The following is a 22,236-nucleotide window of genomic DNA, read 5'->3' on the forward strand; positions in this document are numbered from 1 at the left end:
AATAATAATAATAACAATGATGAGGATGATGATGGTAGGAGATTCCGTTACGTATCAAAATCATGTGAGGGAGGACGAAGCTGGGGGCCCTGAGCTAGGATATTAGAAGCAGATTGGGTTGGGTGAATGCAATGATCTGGATGTCAGGAGCTCCTTTCAAGTCCTGGGTGCTAATATTGGCCCCTGTAACCCCCCCCCCCCCAGCATGAATACAGGGGCTTTGAAGATAAGAAAATGAAGCTGCCAAATGCAGCATCAGCTGACAGGCTCCATATTAACCCTTCCAGTCTCCCCGAAGGCTGCAGCCCAGCTGCTCGGTCCACATGGGTCACATCTTAGGATATAAAGAATGGTGTGGGGTTAGAGGTTACCCCTTTATCGTTCTGGAGGTTGAGGTGCAGTTTGTGGCAGCAGAGGGGGTCAGAGGTCTCCCCATCTGTGTCCCCAGGGAAGGAGCAGACTTTACACCCTTCTGGGGGACAATACAAATCTGAATAGAAATGACAATGGGGACTCTTTATTAACCCCTTCCTGACTGACCCCCCTTGGGACTGTGGTACACAGGAGGCCAGTGCTCTATTCAGCCGGGGCAGCTGTGTTGGGGTTAATGGGCTGGCTGAGACCTGGGGTCATCTGTGATTATCATTTGAAGAGGGCCAGATAAGGAGAGTGTTAGCTCAGTGAAAAGAAGGATATTGATCCTTTCACCAGGACAAGTGTCAGTGACAGGCACACTTCTGTCCATCATTGCCTGGCTGGCACGAGCCGGCCACCAACCAATAGAACGCCGGGCAGGTGCTGGGTCTCTGCGGGGGGAGCAATTATAATGCAGGGATCACTACAATAGCTGTCTGAGGCCTTTATCATCCTACATCTGTTTATGCTGCTGGGACACAATATACCAAGTATGGCCAGAGACAATTGACAGTCACATGATCCAGCTGTAACACAGGAGCTCACACTCAATCAGGCGGCTTGCAGCAATGATACATTTACACTGACTGTACACAGATTGTCATATTGCCTACAGTTGCCAAAGGACAGAATTATTATTAATAATAATTTTGTTAATATTATTTTTATTATTATTATTATTATTAATATTAAACGGGATTTATATAGCGCCAACATATTACACAGCGCTGTACATTAAATAATGGTTTCAAATGGCAAACAGGGACACAGGGACAGGGAGGAGGAGAGGACCCTGCCCCGAAGAGCTTACAATCTAGGATTATTTCATGTTTCCGTTCCATCATCACTGCTGTCCCTGCAATACATAAATCTGGATATCCAGGAAGTTCCTGGTTTCCTGTGAGCTGACAACACTGTCACCGCTGCACTGAATCCCAAGCATTGTTGTCAGCCCTGAGCCCAGGCAGGAGATAGGTCCACATTCATCCTGATAGCGGGCTGACCAGGGGAAAATGTTGGCTCACATTGTGATTGTGCATTGTGATTTTGGGGGTCTCCCTCTCTCTATATAATGACAGTAACTTCTGAGAGTCTCTGCCAATGGGATTACACCTCATCTGTGGCCCCTACACAGATCATACAATGTCAGATAGTGGACCCCCCCCGGCGCAGTGCTGATATCGGTACATATGATAACCCTTGGCTATAATAAACAACAGAGAATCCCCTAATTTCACACACCTGGGGATGATGGAAGCCTCGGCACAGCCATGACCTCGCCGTTTGATCAGTCAGACAGGGATTTTACAAATCGGGCCCTTTGAAGGCAACGGGGCCCCTGGAAGTCCATAGGAGCCTCATGGATGACACCTTCCAGAAACAGGAAAGATTTCTTTTATCTGTATGAGGAAGAGCAGCACCAGGGCAATGCAAATAGAGAACAGATTGGCCCTCTGCACACCACAGGGCCAGAATGTCACCTGGTCACTTCCCTGCCATCCCAAGGTGACAACACCAACTGTGCAGGAGGAAACATTTGTCCAAGAGGGTGCAGAACCCAGGGGGGAAATCTTCAAAGTGAGCTGTTTATATCGCAATAATGCCATCAGACCAATGACAGCTCTGCACTACCTGCCTGTCCAGGGCCCCGCTGGGTGATAGAAGGGCCACATCACAGCGTGGTGTCACCTCTGGGGACACAGCATGTATGATGAACACCAGCAGCCTCTATCAGGACCATTTTTCTTTTCATCTGGAATCTGAGACATGACAATATGAGAGATTTATTTGTACAACAATTCTGATATTCATCATCAATTATTACCGTGATTCTCAGAGATTTATTATAAGTGACCGGATTGTATAATACCAGGGGATGGGATCACTGGGGGCTCTATAATTGTAATTCCCTTTTTCCATAGCCACTTCCTGCCTGTATGCACTGACTCCAACATCCAGACAACGGTGACAGTACTGCAGCGTGCCTGGGCAATGTGCCGCTGCTTGTAGTCTGTGATGGGTTGATAACACAGGAGCACAACAGGAAAATCATCCCCTGAGAAGTGTCAGTGTGTGCAGTCAGTGGCCCTGATTTGGTAAAGCTCTCCAAGGCTGGAGAGGATACACTTTCATCAGTGAAGCTGGGCGATCCAGCAAACCTGGAATGGATTTCTTAAGTGTCATTAGTTATTTGTCAGCAAATGTTTTCAATACTGGACCAGTTCCATTCCAGGTTTGCTGGATCACCCAGCTTCACTGATGAAAGTGCATCCTCACTAGCCTTTAATAAATCAGACCCAATGCGTGCAGGCAATGTAAACGGTCAGGGTATGCGGTCAGTGTTCGGGGGCCTCTCAGCCGTCCTCTCTCCAGTGCTCCTTATGATGGCTTTCTTTCCATCGCCTCCATAAGCTGCCTGTTGGGAATTATTTGATGTTGTTTCAGTTTCAGTGGGGAATTCTTTGAAGTCAGACAGATCATTGGACTAAGGTATGCAAATTGCTGCCATCATCAATTGACACCAATCCTCCTGTCAGGGGACACTGAGCCCTCCGCGCTCTCTCCAAGGCACCGGTGAGGACATTGGAATTGGGCCAGACGTAACCTTGATGTGTGACAGAATTAGAGCAGTGGATGTGGTGGCACTGAGGAGCTGAGCTGAGTAACTGCAGACATTTCAGAATCTTCATATAAGGGTGGAGAGTCCCCCTGCAGGGGTAATTTTTTTCCGTGTCCCCATTGGGGCAAGGTTTCCTATTTCCCACAGAACAGCACGCAATAAAAGATCATTAATATTCAATATTCTATCAATGTCTGCCATGGATATAGAGACGGGAAGCTGATTCCTCCTGCGGTGGGGGGTGCGTTGTCATTGTATTTGTATGCTATAAGGACCTTCCTGCTGGCTGGGACTGTGGGGTTCAGAGTTGTGTTGTATGAACAATCAATGTCATCGACTAGCATTCCGATCATTGCGTTCCTGGAAACGATCAGAAGGGCAGAATCTCCTACACGTGTGTAGAGAATTTCAAGACTTCTGATTGGTTAATGATCAAAATATTGATTGGTTTATTTGGTTGAGCACAAAATTGGCAGTGTATTTGCTCATCGGTAATAAGCTCCTCATCATCTTTACCAACCCTATCGTCTTCATTATCCCCATCATCTTTATCATACCCAATATCTTCATCATCCCCAATATCCCCATCAATTTCATCATCCCCAATATCCCTATTATTCTTATCATCCCCCTGGCTTTCTCCTGTTTCTGGGGCTCAGTGCAGTGGACAATGTATTCCAGCACTGCAGCTGTAGCTGCAGCTGGTATACCTCGCTTCATTTTCTGATGGGGCTGTTATTTCCTCATTGTGTCCCGTGTTGAATATTTAGGAAGGACCCCTCTATATTAATAGATTTACTTCTTTCTAAACTTCTCCTCCCCCTTCACACATTTCCCCTTTCAGTGATCCCAGTGTTCCTCTAGCATTTGCTCTTTCAGGACATTTTGGTGCATTTGGTGCAGTGAATCCCCGGAGATCAAAACAAACCACCATAATGTTTCCAGATTCTCTTCAATGGTGTTCAGGGACCTCAGGACCCTCAGCACAACTGGCAGATTGTTGAATGTGGAAGATTCTTGCACAGGGAATAGGAGATTGAGGGATGAGGATTCACCACCTGCCACTTAAACCTTGTATTGATTCACCCAATGACCATGAAGGCCCAGAGGGCCAACAACATTATATGTGTTTGTTATTCACAGAGGGGTTTTATGTCCTCGTCCTTATCCCTTTATTATCCCTGGGATTGCGATGGGGCTGACGCATTTCATGCCAAGGCTCATCGTGTTCTTGCCATGATTGTGATATCAGTAATGACAGACGGATGAGCTCCTGACACGTGGACAGTGAACTGCAGGCAATCATTTGGCCTTTGCTGTGGGGACAATGGGAATTTCTACAGAAATGAGAAAAACATGGAAATAAAAGGAGCTTTGTGCCAAGCACAGCGAATGGCCCCGGAATCTGCAGACAGAATGCGTCATGTGGTTATCGGTGACACAATTGCAGTATTGTTGTCACAGCACATGTGGTGTCGTCTCTGATCATTTGTGAGGATTACCCTCAACATTGCTGTCACTGAAATATCCCACCCTCACTGGGCCCTCTTATTGTGCTATAACAGGGCCACACACAGCTGGGCCCGGCCCAATTCATATCTGTGATCATCCAGTGATACCGAGAAATCTATTGGGGAAAATCCCCACCGGGCACAGCGTGCGGGAAGAATCCTATCTATCAAGGACATTGCACTGTGTATGGCAGCAGATTTCCCAGTCAGATCTGATCCAATTATCAAATCAGGCATAATAATTGCCCCCTTTGTGGGGAGGGTGGGACTGGTAATTGGGGTCGGTGTCGGTTTTCCTGTGCGGGTTTTATGTTCCTGTATGAAGCGGTCAATCCGCTCAGATCTCTGCAATGCCAGACAAAGCCAAGTAACAAGTGGATAGCATCAAAAAGAACGGGGGGGGGGGGGGTCACACCTCTACCTGCCAGGTGACAACCCGCAAATCTACAATTCAGACACAACTAATAATTATCTGCCATCATGTACGGTGCTACTGCTATGGGGGTGACATGGGGCAGAGATACAACACCACACTGTGCTTACAGAGACCACTAAACAACATCATGTGCAGAGAGAAGGCTGTGCTACTGCTATGGGGGTGATATAGGGGGTGCCACTAATACAGGGACCCTTTTTGTTTTGTATTTCAGATTTCTGTATCTACCAGTCAATACACAATACTGGCTGTAGTGACGTTTGTGCAGCAGGGTCAGTGCGGCAGAAATATATACACGATTGGTAACCGATTAACCATGGCTGCGCCTCACCAATCAGCTTAAAACCACAACCACCCATTCAACACAGTATAGCCTGTGTGGCTTACCCTGGAACTGATTTTATCTCAGTAGTCAAGCAGCCAGGCTGGGAGCTCCTTTGTCTCACATACAATTACAGCCAATTCTTACAACACTCCAGCTGGAAGTGGTATTCTCTGTCGCCCTTGTGGGATTTTTGAGGGGGGGGGGGGAGATCACAGTCTGTGTCTGTGTAATGTGTGCAGAGGGCCCCCTTGTAGTGCCCATTGGAAGACCTGGGTCAACATTTTATTGATTGGACCTAGGTCTTACATAGGAATGATTTCGGCCATTGTACAGGGTGGACAATCCCGTCCTGTTTAGGGAAGATATCTGGGTGGGGTTATCGGGGGGTACAATGCGGACATTCAGGGTACATAAAAGGGGTTTTGTTGTGTTCATCCAGTGGAATAGAAGAGCGTCTCAGTGATGCACTGTGGGGGGTTACACCCTCCTTTCTCCTGCTTGCAGGCCATCACACACATCCCATATTGTGGGGTCACCGGCGTCGAATGACATGACTCCAAAGTGTACCATTAATATCCAATTACATCATTAAAGACCCCAGAATGTGGGGGGCGCCCGGGAGACAAAAAGATTGATTGTTTGTCATTTGCCCGGCCAAGATTTGTTCTTTTAAATCATTGCTGAACCCCCAAATTTGCCTATTCAGCCCCCAATATACAGCCGCTGTGATCACCATCAGGGAACCATTCCTGAGAAATGCCACAAAGACACCACTGGGGTACAGGAAGACAGGAAGTGAGCGCACAGTGACCCCAGGAGACTACCACTGACGGGACGGGGAGAGAGAGAGACGCAGCGCGTTGTATGTATCGTGTGACGGCATTGACCGGCTTTTCTTATCGTGTGATCTATCATACAGGACACGTCAGTGGGGAAATGACAATCTTCCCTCTGGCACTTCTTTTGCAAAAGCTGATCCCCTGCCCATCGCTGCGTATGCTGAGCTGCACTCACATTCTCCTGTTTTCCAGGCGGAGTCACCCCACCGCAGGTAGAATTCTAGAAATTAAACTCCCCAAATGTGGGAGAGATCAAAATTGTGGTGTCCCCGAGCAAGAGATTCAACCTCACTTTCTGTTCTGGTGACCACAAGGGAAGTGAGGAAGATTTGTTCAATAAAAACCCCTCAGGGGTTCTAACCCCTCCCCCCCACAACCAGAGCAATATCAAATAGAATAGGGTTTCGTGGCTGGTTCATGTTAGCTGTGGCCATAAGAGGACTCCACTGAGGGACCCCAATACAACCAAGAGCAGTGCAGCCTGGTCACATGATCAGAGCTGAAGAAGTAGGGTCACCTCACCGGGTCAGAACCCTAAGCAGATCCAGAGAGCTGCAAATCCCAAATATTCCTGGACATGTGAGGGTGACCACACACCCATCACCTGCAGTGCGTTGATATTGGTCCTGAGTGGCTTCACTGACCAATAGGAAAGCCGGTGGGGTGGAGCCATGTCCATGATTACAGGAAAAGCAGAGATTTGATAACCTCAGCTGCCTTGCTGAGGTTATCAAACCTCAGCAATCCCAGCTGTGTGCTGGGATTTGTGGTGCAGTTTTCACCGGTGACCCCCGTGTGATGGATCCCTTGTTTGGTATTGGTTGGCCAACCGGCCCAGCCTCATATTAGCTTTTATATCTCTTACCAGCATAGAGAATAAAGGTGACCATACAATAATTTTAGATCTATATAGTAAAAGATCCCGATTGGTCAGAGATTATACAGAGACTGTACAGTGTATGGAGATCTGGCGTCAGAGCTGTCTTGTCACCCAGCGCAGTCTGAGCTCCACCACAAACTGCAGTACAGTGAGAATATAAACAATAAATTGGAGACAACTGGGTGGAATTCGTCCAATGTTCACTATTTATAGATTTAACCCTTTCAGGGGTCCCTCCCATCCCTCCCACCCCCCACTTCAGTCCTTATCAGAGCCAGCAGGAAATTTGCTCCCCTTCTTGGCACTTCCTCAGGAACTGCACCCCCCCATCCTCACCCTTCTCCACCCACCCCCTCCTCCTGATTTATTTCTCTCACTTCCTCAGGCCTCCTTCCCTGACCCTGTCTTCCTGCCTGCCTGCGGGAGGGGCCCCCTCCAGGGCCACAGGCATGTGGCAAGCTTTAATAATCAGCCGGGCGTGAGAAAAAGAAAGTACACCCCCTGCCAGTTCTCATCATTTTTTATTCTCTTGATCAATGAGTGAAATCTGAGCACACACAGCAGATCCCATTCTCTTGTTATATGTAGTGAGATAAAGAAGTGTCTGGACTCCTATTGGACCATTGCAGCACTTTGATTCTTTATCATCCATTCTGTTGTAGATTTGCTGCTGTGATTGATATCTTTGTTCGGTCACATGACACAATCTCAACCAATGTTTATCTATCATATTTGTCTCTAGAATTCTATGTTATACAGAGGAGTTCATGGTCAGTTCAGTGACTGCAAAACAGACCCAAATCATCACCATTCACCTCTGTGCTTCACAGTTGGTATGAGGTGTTTGTGTTGTGTTTGGTTTCTGCCCTTTATGGTGAATTAGAACATTTGTCAGTGTCTGAAGAGGACAAACTGGGCTCAGGGCCCTAATCTTCTCCAGGGCCCCAATAGACTGAAATGCTGGGCGCTGCAATGCTGTGTATTCAGGGCTCCCACTTCATGTAACATTGCAGCAGGCACCACCCAAGATTATTCTATCCTTATAAATTCCTCAGCCAGGGGATAGCAGTGTGTCTGGTTGAGCATGCTGGAATTTGTGGTGCCACAGGGTTTTCAGTTATCTCCTCCCTATTTCTATCCTAAGGATAAAGAGAGGAAAAGGAAGTGAGGAGCAGGAAGCTCGCATTGGCTGCACAACTCTATAATGACATTGAGCTGCAGACTCCTTGTCACTTCATAGAATGCAAATCCATTGTTTACCCTCTATCACTATACACCCACCCTGGTCACATTATTAGGTACATCTGTACAACTGCTTGGTACCCCAAATATCTCATCAACCAATCACAGGGCAGGAGTTCAATCTAAACCTCAGAATTGGGAAGAAAGGAGATTTCAGTGACTCTGATCTGTTGGGATTTTTACCCACAACCATCTCTAGGTATTACAGAGAATGGTCTGAAGAAGGGAAAATACAGTGAGGGCAGTTCTCTGGGTGATGAAAATACCTTGTTGAGGTCAGAGGAGAATGGCCGGACTGCTTCCATCTGATAGAAAGGGAACAGAAATTCCAATGACCCCTCAATACCCCCCAAGGTCTGCAGAAGAGATCTTTGAATGTACAACACCTCCAACCCTGGAGCAGATGGACTACAGCAGGAGGAAATCACACCACGTTGGAGGGAGTCAGCACCTGAGGGTATAATTCAAACGGGACCACCAAAGAGAAGATTGGAGGATCATTGCCTAATCTGAGGAGTCTCCATTTCTGCTGCAATATTCAGATGGTGGGGTAATTTTGGTGACAACATGAAAGCAAGGAACATCCTGCCTGGTGTCACTGGTCCAGGCTGTAGGTAGTGTAATGGTGGAAGGGGGGTATTTTCCTGGCACACTAGGTACTACACTCCTTAGTACCTCCTGACCATGGTATAAATCCCACAGTCATCCATAGTATTGCTGCTGTCCATGTCCATCCTTTTATGGCTGCCATGTCCCCATCTACGTCCTGCAGGATAACAGGCTGTGTCACAGAGCTCAAATAATCTCACACTGATTTCCTGACAATGGAGTCACCGGACATAAATGCCCCCCATTGTCCCCAGATCTCTATCCAAAAGAGGACCCCTGGGATGTGGTGGACGGGAGATTCCCATCATGGAGGTGCAGAAACTGTGTGATGTTATGTCACTATGGGGAAAATTCTTGGGGATACATTCCAGGGCCTTGAGGCATCTGTGCCAGCAAAGGGGGTTCAACCGGGTCCTAGAAGGGGGGTATCTAATAAAGTGTCCGGGGGGGTCTATATGTCATCCTATACATAATCTACTTATAGGACCCAGGGGGGTTAACAGAAATTGTTTCTTCATAAAGGATGCATCATATTTGTCATCCCGGTGACCCCGGCCGGCATAGTCAGGTCCTCTCCCTATATGATTATTATTGTATATACATTGTACAGCGCTATGCCAGATGTTGGAGCCATATAACCGAATATCTTGCAGAGGTTCTCCTGCACAGTGACGACCCATCACTCCTTTCTTATTACTTCTCCTTGCCAGGGGCACCAGGATGTTTGGGATGGAGGTTTGGAGATGTCTCATTTCCTGTTGTTGATTCGCTTCGGGTTTTCAGGAGATTTATATTTTGTCCTTTGGATAAACCTGACAATATAACTGTGTCCCTGCTAACCGCCCAACCGAGGTCAACAAATGGGTGCCCAACTACACCACATTCCAGCTCTGTGCACCCCCTGTAATTCTGTCAGTTAGGGCCCAGGGGATGGTAGGGCCCCTGTAGTGCGTACCCCTGTAGTAAGGGCCCGTGTCCTCCCGTCTATGGGTACCATGCGGCTGCCCCCCTCCCCCTCTGTCTGGCTCTGTTTATTATAATACTAATAATTTACATCCGGCCCTCTCTATATACAGCTGAGGTTTATGTGGCCCCCCAGCCCCCAAATGTCAGCCGCACCGCCATCCCACAGAATAAACACAGCGGCTGCAGATGTGCTGAAAGTAAACAGGCCGAAGTCTGGTCATTTCCTGCTTCCAGCGACCCCTCTGCACGCCTGGGAAATGGGCCAAAGGCACTCAGTGGTTCCCACAGGCCTTGGGGGGTGCAGCTCTTGATTGGGATGGGGGGACAATGCTCCATTGTGCAGATATAATGTGCACTGCAAAATGCCAGGGCCACCGCCCTCCCCTCCTCTGCTATACAGAGATTGTGTGCAGGGGACACTTACCTTACAATTTATTTATGGCAGATGTGACCCCCCGACAATGAGCACCCCCTATTGGCTTGATTCTGTCTGTAGGACTCCCCCTTATTATCAATAGATCAATAGAAGTGATTGGATCTGCTGAGCTGATCAATACCTGAGCAGAACCATTGTAGGTGCTGCACGGGCAGATTGTGGGCATTCCTATGATTTAATAAATTCCCATCACCCCCCTGGGGTCAGCCAAGGCCCCCGCCACTTGCCACCATTCAGGCTGGGGCCCTGGACTGAGAGCCCAGAGCTCAGGGGCAGATGTCCCTGGCAGGTGATGGGCCATTTGTTGTCCCCCTGGGCCACCCCTGCAGCAGGTTCCTGGCTATGTGGATACACAATGATGGAATGCCAGAGAGGATTCTTGGTAGTGACAACGCTCTCCCCATGAGGCTTAATGTTGTAATATGTGTCACCCTGTGAAGGAATTGTCCTATATGTGTCACCCGGTGGAAGATTTGTCCTGTATGTGTCACCCTCTGGATGATCGTCATTCATATGGACATACGATGAAAGTTACCACCAATTATTACTGCAGATCTGGTCATGTGATCTCTGTAATAATACCCAGAAGGGTCTCATGGAAATATTATCCAATGACAGGTCCACTTTAATGTAAAAGGTTTAAACCCAAGTTTACTGACCTTACATTCTGAGATTTCTATATAAGGGAGAGATTTTGGGTTTGGGATATAGGTTACAGTCAGCCCAGAGTTTGTATATCACAATATAACAGAGTGACTACAGACCCTGAACACCTGGAGGGGGAGCAATATTACCCAGTAGCACTCCATGCAGATAAGTTGGGGAATCCTCAGAGATCCATGGATTGGTGAAGGGGGAGCAACATCCGGCCTATGAAGGATAAGGGGGAAATCTGTGGTTGGGGTTGCGGTCGTTCGGGGGTTTCGTTCTATCTTTGCTGCCACAGAGAAGAGGGGCAGATGGGGCCCGAGCATTCCCCAAATATAATTTCCATCATATAGTCCATTAATTGTGCCCCCACCCCCTGTAAATTGTAAGCTTTCAGGGTCAACCCTGTACCCAATATATTTATGGGACCCGCCATGATCTGCACCAGCCTTTGTACAATGCCACTGAGGATGATGGTGCTATAGAAATGTTGGAGGACATTCCACGTGTGCTGCTGTGGCAGACTGACTGTAAATATAGTGTCCAGATCTACTGGGGATAGAAATCCATCCTCTGCCGACCATCCAAGCATTTCTGTGGTTTCATGGCACCGATCTACATTCTCCCAGCGTGGCTCTGTTCCAGGTCAGCTGCATTGGATTCTGACCGTCACTGCTAATTGAAAGCAGCAGATTCCCTCCTGGTCTGTCCATGGCCTACACTATGTGCATGAGCTGGATGATTGTGCCCCATATAAGCAATGGTGAAAATTTTAAAATGTGTAAAGCGCTCCCTCTATATTGCTCATCAATTGTATCCAATTGAACAATTCCCTGCCTGGCTGAATGACTGCCAAGATAAAATCAATTACAGGGCAAGCCCCACAGTTTGCTGTGCTGAATGCTTGTGGTTTCCCGCTGATTCAGAGGGCCAAAAAACATACTGAAGGGCAGAGATGGAGGCAGCCAACAGTGGGCTCCTGTGCAGAACTGACATAGGCCCCTATTATTGTTATATTATTACACAGTATTTATATAGCCCCGACATATTAAACAACACTTAACAATGTCCATAGCCATATCACTAGCTATCCCTCAAATTGGCTCACAATCTAATGTCCCTACCTCAGTCATATGTCATTAATACAGTCTAATGTCAATTTTAGGAGGAAACCAAATATTCTAACTGCATGTTTTTGGAATGTGGAAGGAAACCGGAGTACCCGGAGGAAACCCACACAAACACTGAGGGAACCTGCAAACCTGCAAACATGCAGATAGTGTCCGGGATTCAAACCTGGGACCTAGCACTGCATTGAGTCACTGTACTGCCCTATTTTATTATTATTAATATTAATAATTAACAGGATTTATATAGCGCCAACATAATACACAGCGCTGTACATTAAATAAGGGTTTCAAATGGCAGACAGATACTGACAGTGACAGGAGGAGGAGAAGACCCTGCCCTGAAGAGCTTACAATCGATTAATGGTTAAGGAGGGTCCAGGGCCCCTGTGCAAAACTGACATAGGACCTCTATTGGCCAAGGCTGGGGCCCCTGTGCAAAACTGACATAGCACCCCTATTGGCAGAGAAAGGTCCAGGGCCATTCTGCAGAACTGACAGAGGACCTCAATTAGCTGAGGACAGTCCGGGGCCCTCATTCAGTGGCACACTTTGCACCTCTCTGCTGATTGGATGAATTGTGTCCCCAGGCTGGGTGTCATTATTGGGATCGGTGTCACCAGATTGTCCACATGTTGTAGTTTGTTCAGCTTGTGTCACTGCAAAGAGCAAATATTTCCCTGTGTGGTGTCCCCACTGAGTGTAAACACATGGAGGGGAATGCAGGGGAATCTATAAATCTGGATTTTCCCTGCTTGTGGTTGGATGAAGTCAGCAGAGATTCATGTTTATTGTCCTTTATCAGGAGGATCATTCACTCTGCTATGTGAACAAATCAGCCACAGTGAGCTTCATAATGATCACTGCCTTCCTCCATAGGCTCAGATCTGTCATATTGGTGTCCTGGCCAATGTCCCTGTGTGGTCCTCTTTCCCCTTTTAAAGATCTGAACGATACCCAGGAATCTATTTAATTGCTGAGTTTCCAAACTCTGCACACTGTGGTGCCAGCACGGCTTTATTTAATAATAAAAGGAGTAAGGGGTATGGGGGAGGGCATGCGGCCCCTGGGGACATTTAGTCTGGTAGTTGAGTTATAACTCTGATTTTGTAACTTTATCTCCTGGCTGAGGATTTATTTCACACTCCACAAAATGGTTTATTCAGTAACTGGAGAGCTCCAAATATTCCTCATATGGGGGAGTGCAGTTACAGTGGGGTGATCATATGGGGGTCAGTGTGGTAACAGCGGGGTGGTCACAGTCGGGTGACCATATGGGGGTCAGTGTGGTCATATTGGGGGGGGGTGCGGTCACAGCGGTGTGGTCATATGGGGGTGTGTGGTCACAGCAGGGTGGTCAAATGGGGGAGTGCGGTCACAGCGGGGTGGTCATATGGCAGGAGTGCAGTCACAGCGGGGTTGTTCTATGGGGGGAGTGCATTGGAGTCAGAATGGGGTCCATGTGGCTACTGGATTTGTGTTTTGTTTTTTGCACAACTGTCCAGTTGCAGGAATCCTCCAGAGCGGTGAAACATGTGGGGATTACACAAGCTGCCATTGTTGTCATCAGGCAGCAGCTGATTTGCCCCTGCTTGTCACTCCGCCAATAACAGAGGGGGGATGCCAGACACAGAGCCTGGCGCTACATCCTCTGTACCCCCCACGGCCCCTCATACGATGGATCCATCCCCATGAAGCTGTGGGAGTGCAGTCACAGCGGGGTTGTTCTATGGGGGGAGTGCATTGGAGTCAGAATGGGGTCCATGTGGCTACTGGATTTGTGTTTTGTTTTTTGCACAACTGTCCAGTTGCAGGAATCCTCCAGAGCGGTGAAACATGTGGGGATTACACAAGCTGCCATTGTTGTCATCAGGCAGCAGCTGATTTGCCCCTGCTTGTCACTCCGCCAATAACAGAGGGGGGATGCCAGACACAGAGCCTGGCGCTACATCCTCTGTACCCCCCACGGCCCCTCATACGATGGATCCATCCCCATCAAGCTGTGGGGATTTCTCTCCATCTGCTGGAGCTGTCCATCCAGGGATATCCTCCCTAGAACAGGGCTTGGAGGGGGGGGTACTTACCCTACCAGACCTGACCACCAGGAACATTCCCATCCTGGGTTAGCAGCCCCATAAGGATGAATCTGCCCAACTGGAACACAGAGAGCCCCAGACAGAGGGTCCAACCAATTCATCCTTTGACCCTCCAATTCTGGGTTTCCAGGCCCACTGGCTGCTCTGTACAGACGTAGCGTCCCTTTCTGTGGATTCATATTAGTTCCTCAGGGTGTCCCCAAATGTCCTGACCTCTGACCCCAACACTGAACTTCAACCCCATAGCTGTGTAGAGACATTGGATGGAAGTCTTTAATATTTCCGATGGACAAGTGTTCTCTCCATATAACTGCCCGCCTTTCTGTACACTCAGCAACGCTTGTTCACAGAGCTCAGCAGATCACATAGATTGCTGGATCTACCAGCTGCATGCATGCAGTTCTGTGCAATCCTTCATAGTCTGATGACATTCGTACAATAATGACCTGGTGTGGAAGGTCAGGGCGCCTCTTCACATGCGACAACCCCGGGGCACCCACTACGCAATATTTAATCAACGTTCAATGATGAAACAAATCGATTCTTTGTGATCGGTTATTATTCAGAGTCCAATAATCAATCTGTGTGACCATCAATAGCACCAAAATATAAAAGGTGCCGCACTCCATCTCGATTATGATAAAAATGTTTTGTGATTTCAATTCAAAAAAATCAATGAATTGGAAGCGATCCATAGAGGAACTGTTGGTTGATTGATGTAACAATCTCATCTGACCAATCATCGATCGGATCGCATTGTGTATGGCTGCAGCTGCAAAGTCTCCGCTGGCTCCTCATGAGCCCTACGAAGAGTTAATAGTCTGGAGTGCTGCCGGCCATGGGGGATTTGTCATAGAGCAGCTGAGAGTTGTCAGAAGGCCACAGAAATCCCCCCTCATTTCCGCTGCTGGTCTGTCTGCCCAGACCAAACACGAATCCACCGACACCACAGACTCATCAATCTGCATCTCTCTGTATTGTGATGTCTGTGCTGTCCACATACATAATGGAGAATCTAGTGCCAATAAACACAGTAATGTGTTCTATTCTACAAAATCCATAATTGTGTCTGTGGATCCTGATTGTGTTTTAATATCAACCCCCCCCCCCCCCATACAGCAGATCACTGACAAGGGGAACCAATATACTGACATGTAACAGGCTGCACGTGTTTGTATTTTAAAATGACCTCCCTGTCACCGTGCTTGTGATTTGTGAGAAAGAGAATACAAACTCCATGCAGATGTGATGTTCTGTTAGAACTGAGCTTGGTGTCATAGAGAGCATCCATCACTTTATATTACTGAGGATTTCATCATCCCTTTCATCATCCCTGTGATCCCCCATAGTATGGGCATTGCACAGTGTGTGGGGTGTATGTAAGGCAGGGGCTGCTCTGTACAATTTATAACATTGTGCTGTCCCCAAATTAAAATAACGTAACTCATGTTCCCCAATTGCCCTACCCTACAAGATGGGCCCATTACATGTTATCCCCCAGGGCCCGGACAGATATCTGAATTATCTGCAGTATTAACTGGCCCATTGCATTGATTTGTCCCATATAGGTAATTCTTATCATCTCTCTATTACTACAGAGCAGAGGAACAGGGTCAAATCTGGGGGTCCCACCATAGAGAAGGCCTCTTCTCCCTATCTTCTTCGTACTCCTTTTTTCCTCTCTTCCCCTCCAATCCTTTCCATTCCTATCTTCTCTCTTCGCCCCCCTTCCACCATCTACCCTCTCCCCTTTTCCTTTCTCTTCATTCCCTCCTTTTTTTCTCTAAAAAGGTTGTTAACACTTTTTTATGGTCAGAAGACAAATGTAAGAGGAAGGAGTCTATGTTACCAGAGAAGGATTCAGAGAATAGGATTCAGATGTCAAGAGAGATGTCATCTCTTCTCATTTCCTCTCTTCTATTCTTGTGCAGGGTAGATGGGGTTAGTATGGGTGATTTGGGTTATTATGTAGATGTGGGGTAGATGGGGTCGGTATGGGTGATTTGGGTTATTATGTAGATGTGGGGTAGATGGGGATGGTATGGGTGACTTGGGTTATTATGTAGATGTGGGGTAGATGGGGTCCGTATGGGGGATTTGGGTTATCATGTAGATGTGGGGTAGATGGGGTCAGTATGGGTGATTTGGCTTGGTATGTAGATGTGGGGTAGATGGGGTCGGTATGGGGGATTTGGGTTATTATGTAGATGTGGGGTAGATGGGGTCGATTTGGGTTATTATGTAGATGTGGGGTAGATGGGGTCGGTATGGGTGATTTTGGTATTTATATAATTGTGGGGTATATGGGGTCAGTATGGGGGAATTGGGTTAATATGTATATGTGGGGTAGATGGGGTCAGTATCGCTGATTTGGCTTGGTATGTAGATGTGGGGTAGATGAGGTCGGTATGGGTGATTTGGGTTATTATATAAATGTGGGATAGATAGGGTCGGTGTGGCTGATTTGGCTTATTATGTAAATGTGGGGTAGATGGGGTCGGTATGGGTGATTTGGGTTAATTATGTAGATGTGGGGTGGAATGGGTCGGTATGGGTGATTTGACTTGGTATGTAGATGTGGGGTAGATGGGTTCGGTATGAGTGATTTGCGTTATTATGTAGATGTGGAGTAGATGGGGTCGGTATGGGTGATTTGGGTTATTATGTAGATGGGGTCAGTATGGGTGATTTGACTTGGTATGTAGATGTGGGGTAGATGGGTTCAGTATGGGTGATTTGACTTGGTATGTAGATGTGGGGTAGATGGGTTCGGTATGGGTGATTTGGGTTATTATGTAGATGGGGTTGGTATGGGTGATTTGACTTGGTATGTAGATGTGGGGTAGATGGGTTCAGAATGGGTGGGTATGGGTGATTTGGGTTATTATGTAGATGGGGTCGGTATGGGTGATTTGACTTGGTATGTAGGTGTGGGGTAGATGCAGGGTAGATGGGGTCAGTATATCAGTGTGATGCAGCACAGTGCATGTGGTGAGGATGGGTGATGTACAATATAACGAAGGGTTGGTGTAGCTCCTGTAGCTGATAACAGTGAAGTACAGACCTGGGCTCTCTTATCTGGACCAGGCCCAGCTCTCACTCTTATCTCCTCTCCTGTCACAAGTTAATTACCCCGCCTGCAGCAGGAAGCTGGGGTAATATGTATTATCCTAATTATAGAGACAGAGCAGACACTGACAGAGGTGAGAAACACAAACTCTGCACCATCAACCTGACACCTAACACCCAACTGCCCAATGATCAGAGCATGGACGCAGTGTATAGACCGGTCACTCTGGGTGGACAGTGGGATGAATGGCTCTATATTACGGTGGAGAGTGGGATGACTGGCTCAATATTAGGGTAGACAGTGGGATGAATGCCTCTATATTGGGGTGGACAGTATTTTACTGTTGTCTATGTGTGTTCAGTGAGCTGTTTTGTGTCAGGCAGCTAATATTGGTCATTACATAACTGACATGTTCTTTAGTGCTGTACACAGTGGGGACATATGAGGACTGCACTGTACACAGATATTAGGGATCTTCCCAGAAAAGCATCCACATGAGCAGAATGGTGCCGATTTCTGGAATCCACAAAGGATCCTCTGCGCTCATAGGCCTGGAATCTGCTGACACCACAAAGGTGGATTTCTGATTAGCTGAAGGTTTCTCTGCATCTTTTATAACCAATGGGAGGAATTTCTCTGATTTCATTTTATAATTGGGGGAAATTTACATGATTTCTATATAACAGGGCAATGTTTAGTTTGCTGTGTGCCCAGTATATCATCAATGTGACTTCTCTAATAAAAGATTTGTTTCCCCGGCACTGTTGATGTCCTGCAGCCACTTCCTGTCTATATGCATTTCAGCAATGGCTGCACAACACTCCACATGGTGAGTTTCCTGGTGACAACAGTGGCCATGACTGTGTGATGTGTGTTGGTCCCCTGCAGTCTCCATTGTGACAGAGTAACAAGATCACAATTCAGAGACGAAAGGTTGTCATCTTACAAGAAGTGCCTGAACAACACCCTAATGGCAGGATCACCAGTGATCCATTTAGTAAAAACTGCAGATTTCAAAGGTTTGAAATTGACATTTATATTACAAATCTGTCAGATTTTATTGATTCACAGTAAATATATTTCAGGAGTATAGGGATGAAAGGACAGAATTCACAGATCTGACCCCAGGATAAGAACCTCAATTATCAGAAAGTGACAATATTAATTTTCAGCCATTGAGATCTGAGGATCCTCGTCCTTATGTCTCAGCTGTGTGAATGAATTGTACAAACAATGACATGATTGTCTCGTTCCCTGTGAAGAAATTAGGAAATGTTTTATTTTTATTACCCTAAAATAACTAATACTTGGGATTCTCATGACTGCCCCCAGATTGAGGGTTCAGGATTTTATTAAATAATAATCAAATGCAGAATTGTTTAATTTGCTGCCATCGGTGACTCTGGGCAGGGAGGATGCAGCAGACGCCATCTGGGACCCCCATGCACAGTGTCAGCAGGGCCAGTGCAGCTCCACATTTACATAACAAGAGATGGGTTGGGGGGGGGGGGGGGGATGAGCATCCTGCTGGGACCCTCCATAGATCATCTCCATCCTCAGCCCCCCCAATAAAACATTCACACATAACGTTCTGAAAAACGAGGGGCTTTATTGCAAAATAAAAATATAATAATTATAAAAATACAAATATATAAAAGCTGTACAAATATACAGAAATAACGTCCAAGGTTTAGAAAAATCCGTCGCTGCATATGATTGGCTGCCTGCTGCGGCAATGTAAAAGTCCGGTTGAGACCTCTGAGATATTGGAGAGGGATTGGTGGTAGAAGGGCGAGAGGGGGCGACAACCCAGCTGGGGACAGGATAACCGCTTTGCTGCCTCTTGCTCCGATCGCCCGCGTGTCCGTGACATGTTACCCAGGCGTTTCTTTACATTGCCAGACAGACTAACCAGGAAGCCGTGAGGTTTGTTCAGCCAACGATTACGCCGGTCCTCCTCCTCGCCGTTATCTGGAAGATCCATCCACTGCTTGACCAGATCGGCAAAACTGTTGTCCCCAAGAACCAAAGGTTGGCGGCTGCGGCTCTGGGAGAGCAAACACCCCGTCCAGTCCTGTGAGCCAACCCCCATTCCAATGCCCCCCCACTGTTCCAGGCAAACGTCTGATGTGGATTTGGGGCGGACTCTTGTTTGTCTGGTACGCAATAATCCCCCTGAAGATAAACGTGAACATGGTGGCAGGTTGTGTCTGCGCAGTACAGGGGGGGCTGGGCTCTGGTCTTCTTCTACTTCCAATTCCTCTTCCTCTCCCCGCAGGGAGCTCCCCGAAACCTCTGAGTAGCCAGAATCCCATTCCAGACCCCGCTGGGCGCAGCTCATTGGTGACACGTCATTGGGTAAATCCACACAGCAGGCGGACTCCACCTCAGACAAATCAGAAGTGCGATGGGAAGAGCGAATGTCCCGTTTTACAGGCCTGCGAGTGGGAGGACCTGTGGACTCCTCAGGGGGAGGAGATGGTGGAGGCGCGGAACGTTTCAGGTCATGCAGGACGCGGAACATGCACTCCATTTGTGTGCCAGATGCGGATCCCTTCATACACTGCAAGAGAAAGAAAAGACGTGAGAATTGGAATCGGATAAACAAATCAATCCATACATTGTTATAGATGTCACAATCAGCGATGATTATTATTCCGCCTACGCTAAGACGCTCAGGTGCTGGACGAGCTGCAACATGACATGAAGAAGCTGGTTCTGGCAGTAGGCGAGGGGGCTGCACGCCCCAAATCCTTGGCACACGCCCGACAGCACTGGGAGGGGGTATGGAATGAGGAATACATACCCCGAGGCACAATACACAAAAAGGAGGGCAGCCTCATTCATATTCCACATCCCCCCCCCCCAGAGGGAACAGGCACGAGCCTGCACACATAGAGCCTGCACACTGCCTGGGGCTATATGGACACCTCCAGCGGATTAACCCTCTGCCTGCCACCTCCCTCTCCTTCTTCTGTTTGCTTTGGCTGCCGGCTTCACATTTCTCTCCCCATCTGCTCAACATCTGTGTATGGGGGCTTTGTTCTGTGGCTGCAGGGCCTAAATGCAACATGATTCCATGTGAAGGTGTGCCTACATGCTGCATGACTGTGTGATGCTTAGATCATGGAACATTAGTGGCAGTGCCCTGTGTAGTATTGGTAGAACATGTGACCACACTGTATGATCATGGAATGTTTGCAACGTTCTATGTGTTTGGTATGATCACATGGGGTTCATATTTCATGTGTCCCCATGGGGGAAATATTACTTCTTACTCATACCTCAGTCATGTCATCCACTACTTCCTGCCCCCCCCCCCCCCCCATGGGTACTCATCCCAGTTCCTGCTGGTGACTCAATGCCAGGATGCCAGTGTGATATAGATGGTAAGCTCCTGGGGCGAGAGGGCAGGGCCAGCCTAGCAGATGTTGGGGGTTCTGGGCAATGTAATAACAGAAAAGCCCCTGATGACTTGACTGGAGGAAAATTTCAAGGAAAATTCCCTTTCTGCTGGGGGACTTCTAGAGAAACTTTCCCTTCTAGTTCCCAGTCTGTGATGGAGAGGGAAAGCCAATCGGGCTGGGGGCGATGGGGTCTACGGAAAATTCAAAAGCAAGCTGGAAAATTACCTCAAGTTCCCCATTGTCAGTGTTGAGATCACCTACTATAATTATGATCACATCTGGTGACCCAATGCCCAACCTGTCCTCAGAAGACCCCCCAACACAGACAGGGCCACTGTCAGTCCCTCAGAGTGTTGCTCTCCAAATAAAGGGGAGAGGGGCTAATAATGTCATTATGCAATGTTAATATTAAGCAATATGAAAAGTGCAACCAATCAGCAAACGCGCCTCATTTATCTGATGCAAGCAAACTGCGAACAATTGCTGGAGATATTCACATGCAAACAGACATCAATTCATGGCGGTGTCCTACCCCCCCCCCCCCCCCCCACCTTTCACCATTACCGGGTGACCACTTACTGCAGCTGCCTACTCGGCAACAATCCCATGTGCTGAATTCTGCATCCCGATCGGAATAACATCTTACATTCCTGCAGATCCGACCTGTCCCAACATGAAGAGGCAGAGAGATAATCCCCAACCAGACAGCCGCCACTGCAACACCTCAATACAGGGAAACAAATCTCACAGAGAACCATACCACTGAGAATCCAATACAAAGAGACAACCAGAACACAGAGAGTCCAATACAGGGAAAACCAGAACACTGTGAATCCAATACAAAGAGACAACCTGAACACAGAGAGTCCAATACAGGGAAAACCAGAACACTGTGAATCCAATACAAAGAGACAACCTGAACACAGAGAGTCCAATACAGGGAAAACCAGAACACTGTGAATCCAATACAAAGAGACAACCTGAACACAGAGAGTCCAATACAGCGAGAACGAAATAACAGAGTCCAATACAGGGAGAACCAGAACACAGAGAATCCAATACAAGGAATACCAGAACACAGTCCAATACAGAGAGAACTAAAGCACAGAGTCCAATACAGGGAGAACCAGAACACAGAGGATTAGAGGGTTGCAGAGAATCCTCCAATCCAGGGGCAGCACAGATGACATTGGTGATGAAGCTCTGTCTTTTACAGGATTGGGGTCCTGCACTCTATATAAGACACAGAGGACCGCCAGGAATCTGCCAGGAGGAACTACAAGTCCCAGTGAAGCCAGAATCCCCCAGTACAGAAAATTTCCCTCCATATGGGTGACAATTCACAATGCTAAATGCAGAATATAGATCTTTAGTAAAACATAAACTTACCAGCTGAATAATGGAGCCCGGAGGGGTCTCCGCACACCCCAGGACAGGCTCTTGAGGGATAGAAGGGGCTCTTGTAGGGTAGAGGGGTGTCTGGGAAGGAGGAAGGGGTCTCTAGCAGTGTAGAAGGATGAAGGGGATCCTTAGGACAGTGGTGGTCCCTTTAGGATGGAGGCGTCTCTTGTAAGGATGGTGGAAAGTTCTCTGCTCTGATCTTCTGCTGC

General features: G+C 47.6%; 1 protein-coding gene across 1 annotated transcript; it reads right to left on the reverse strand.

The window, feature by feature from the left end:
- Positions 1-18,808: 18,808 nt before the first annotated feature.
- Positions 18,809-22,236, reverse strand: INKA1 (inka box actin regulator 1). Its single transcript, XM_072420312.1, has 2 exons — positions 22,016-22,236; positions 18,809-19,782 (listed from the first exon to the last, which is right to left on the reverse strand). Exon 2 carries the CDS (start codon positions 19,777-19,779, stop codon positions 18,910-18,912), a length of 870 nt encoding a protein of 289 aa, XP_072276413.1. The 5' UTR covers positions 19,780-19,782; positions 22,016-22,236; the 3' UTR covers positions 18,809-18,909.

This window comes from Pyxicephalus adspersus, chromosome 8, assembly GCF_032062135.1.
Source record: "Pyxicephalus adspersus chromosome 8, UCB_Pads_2.0, whole genome shotgun sequence".
Lineage (NCBI taxonomy): Eukaryota > Metazoa > Chordata > Amphibia > Anura > Pyxicephalidae > Pyxicephalus > Pyxicephalus adspersus.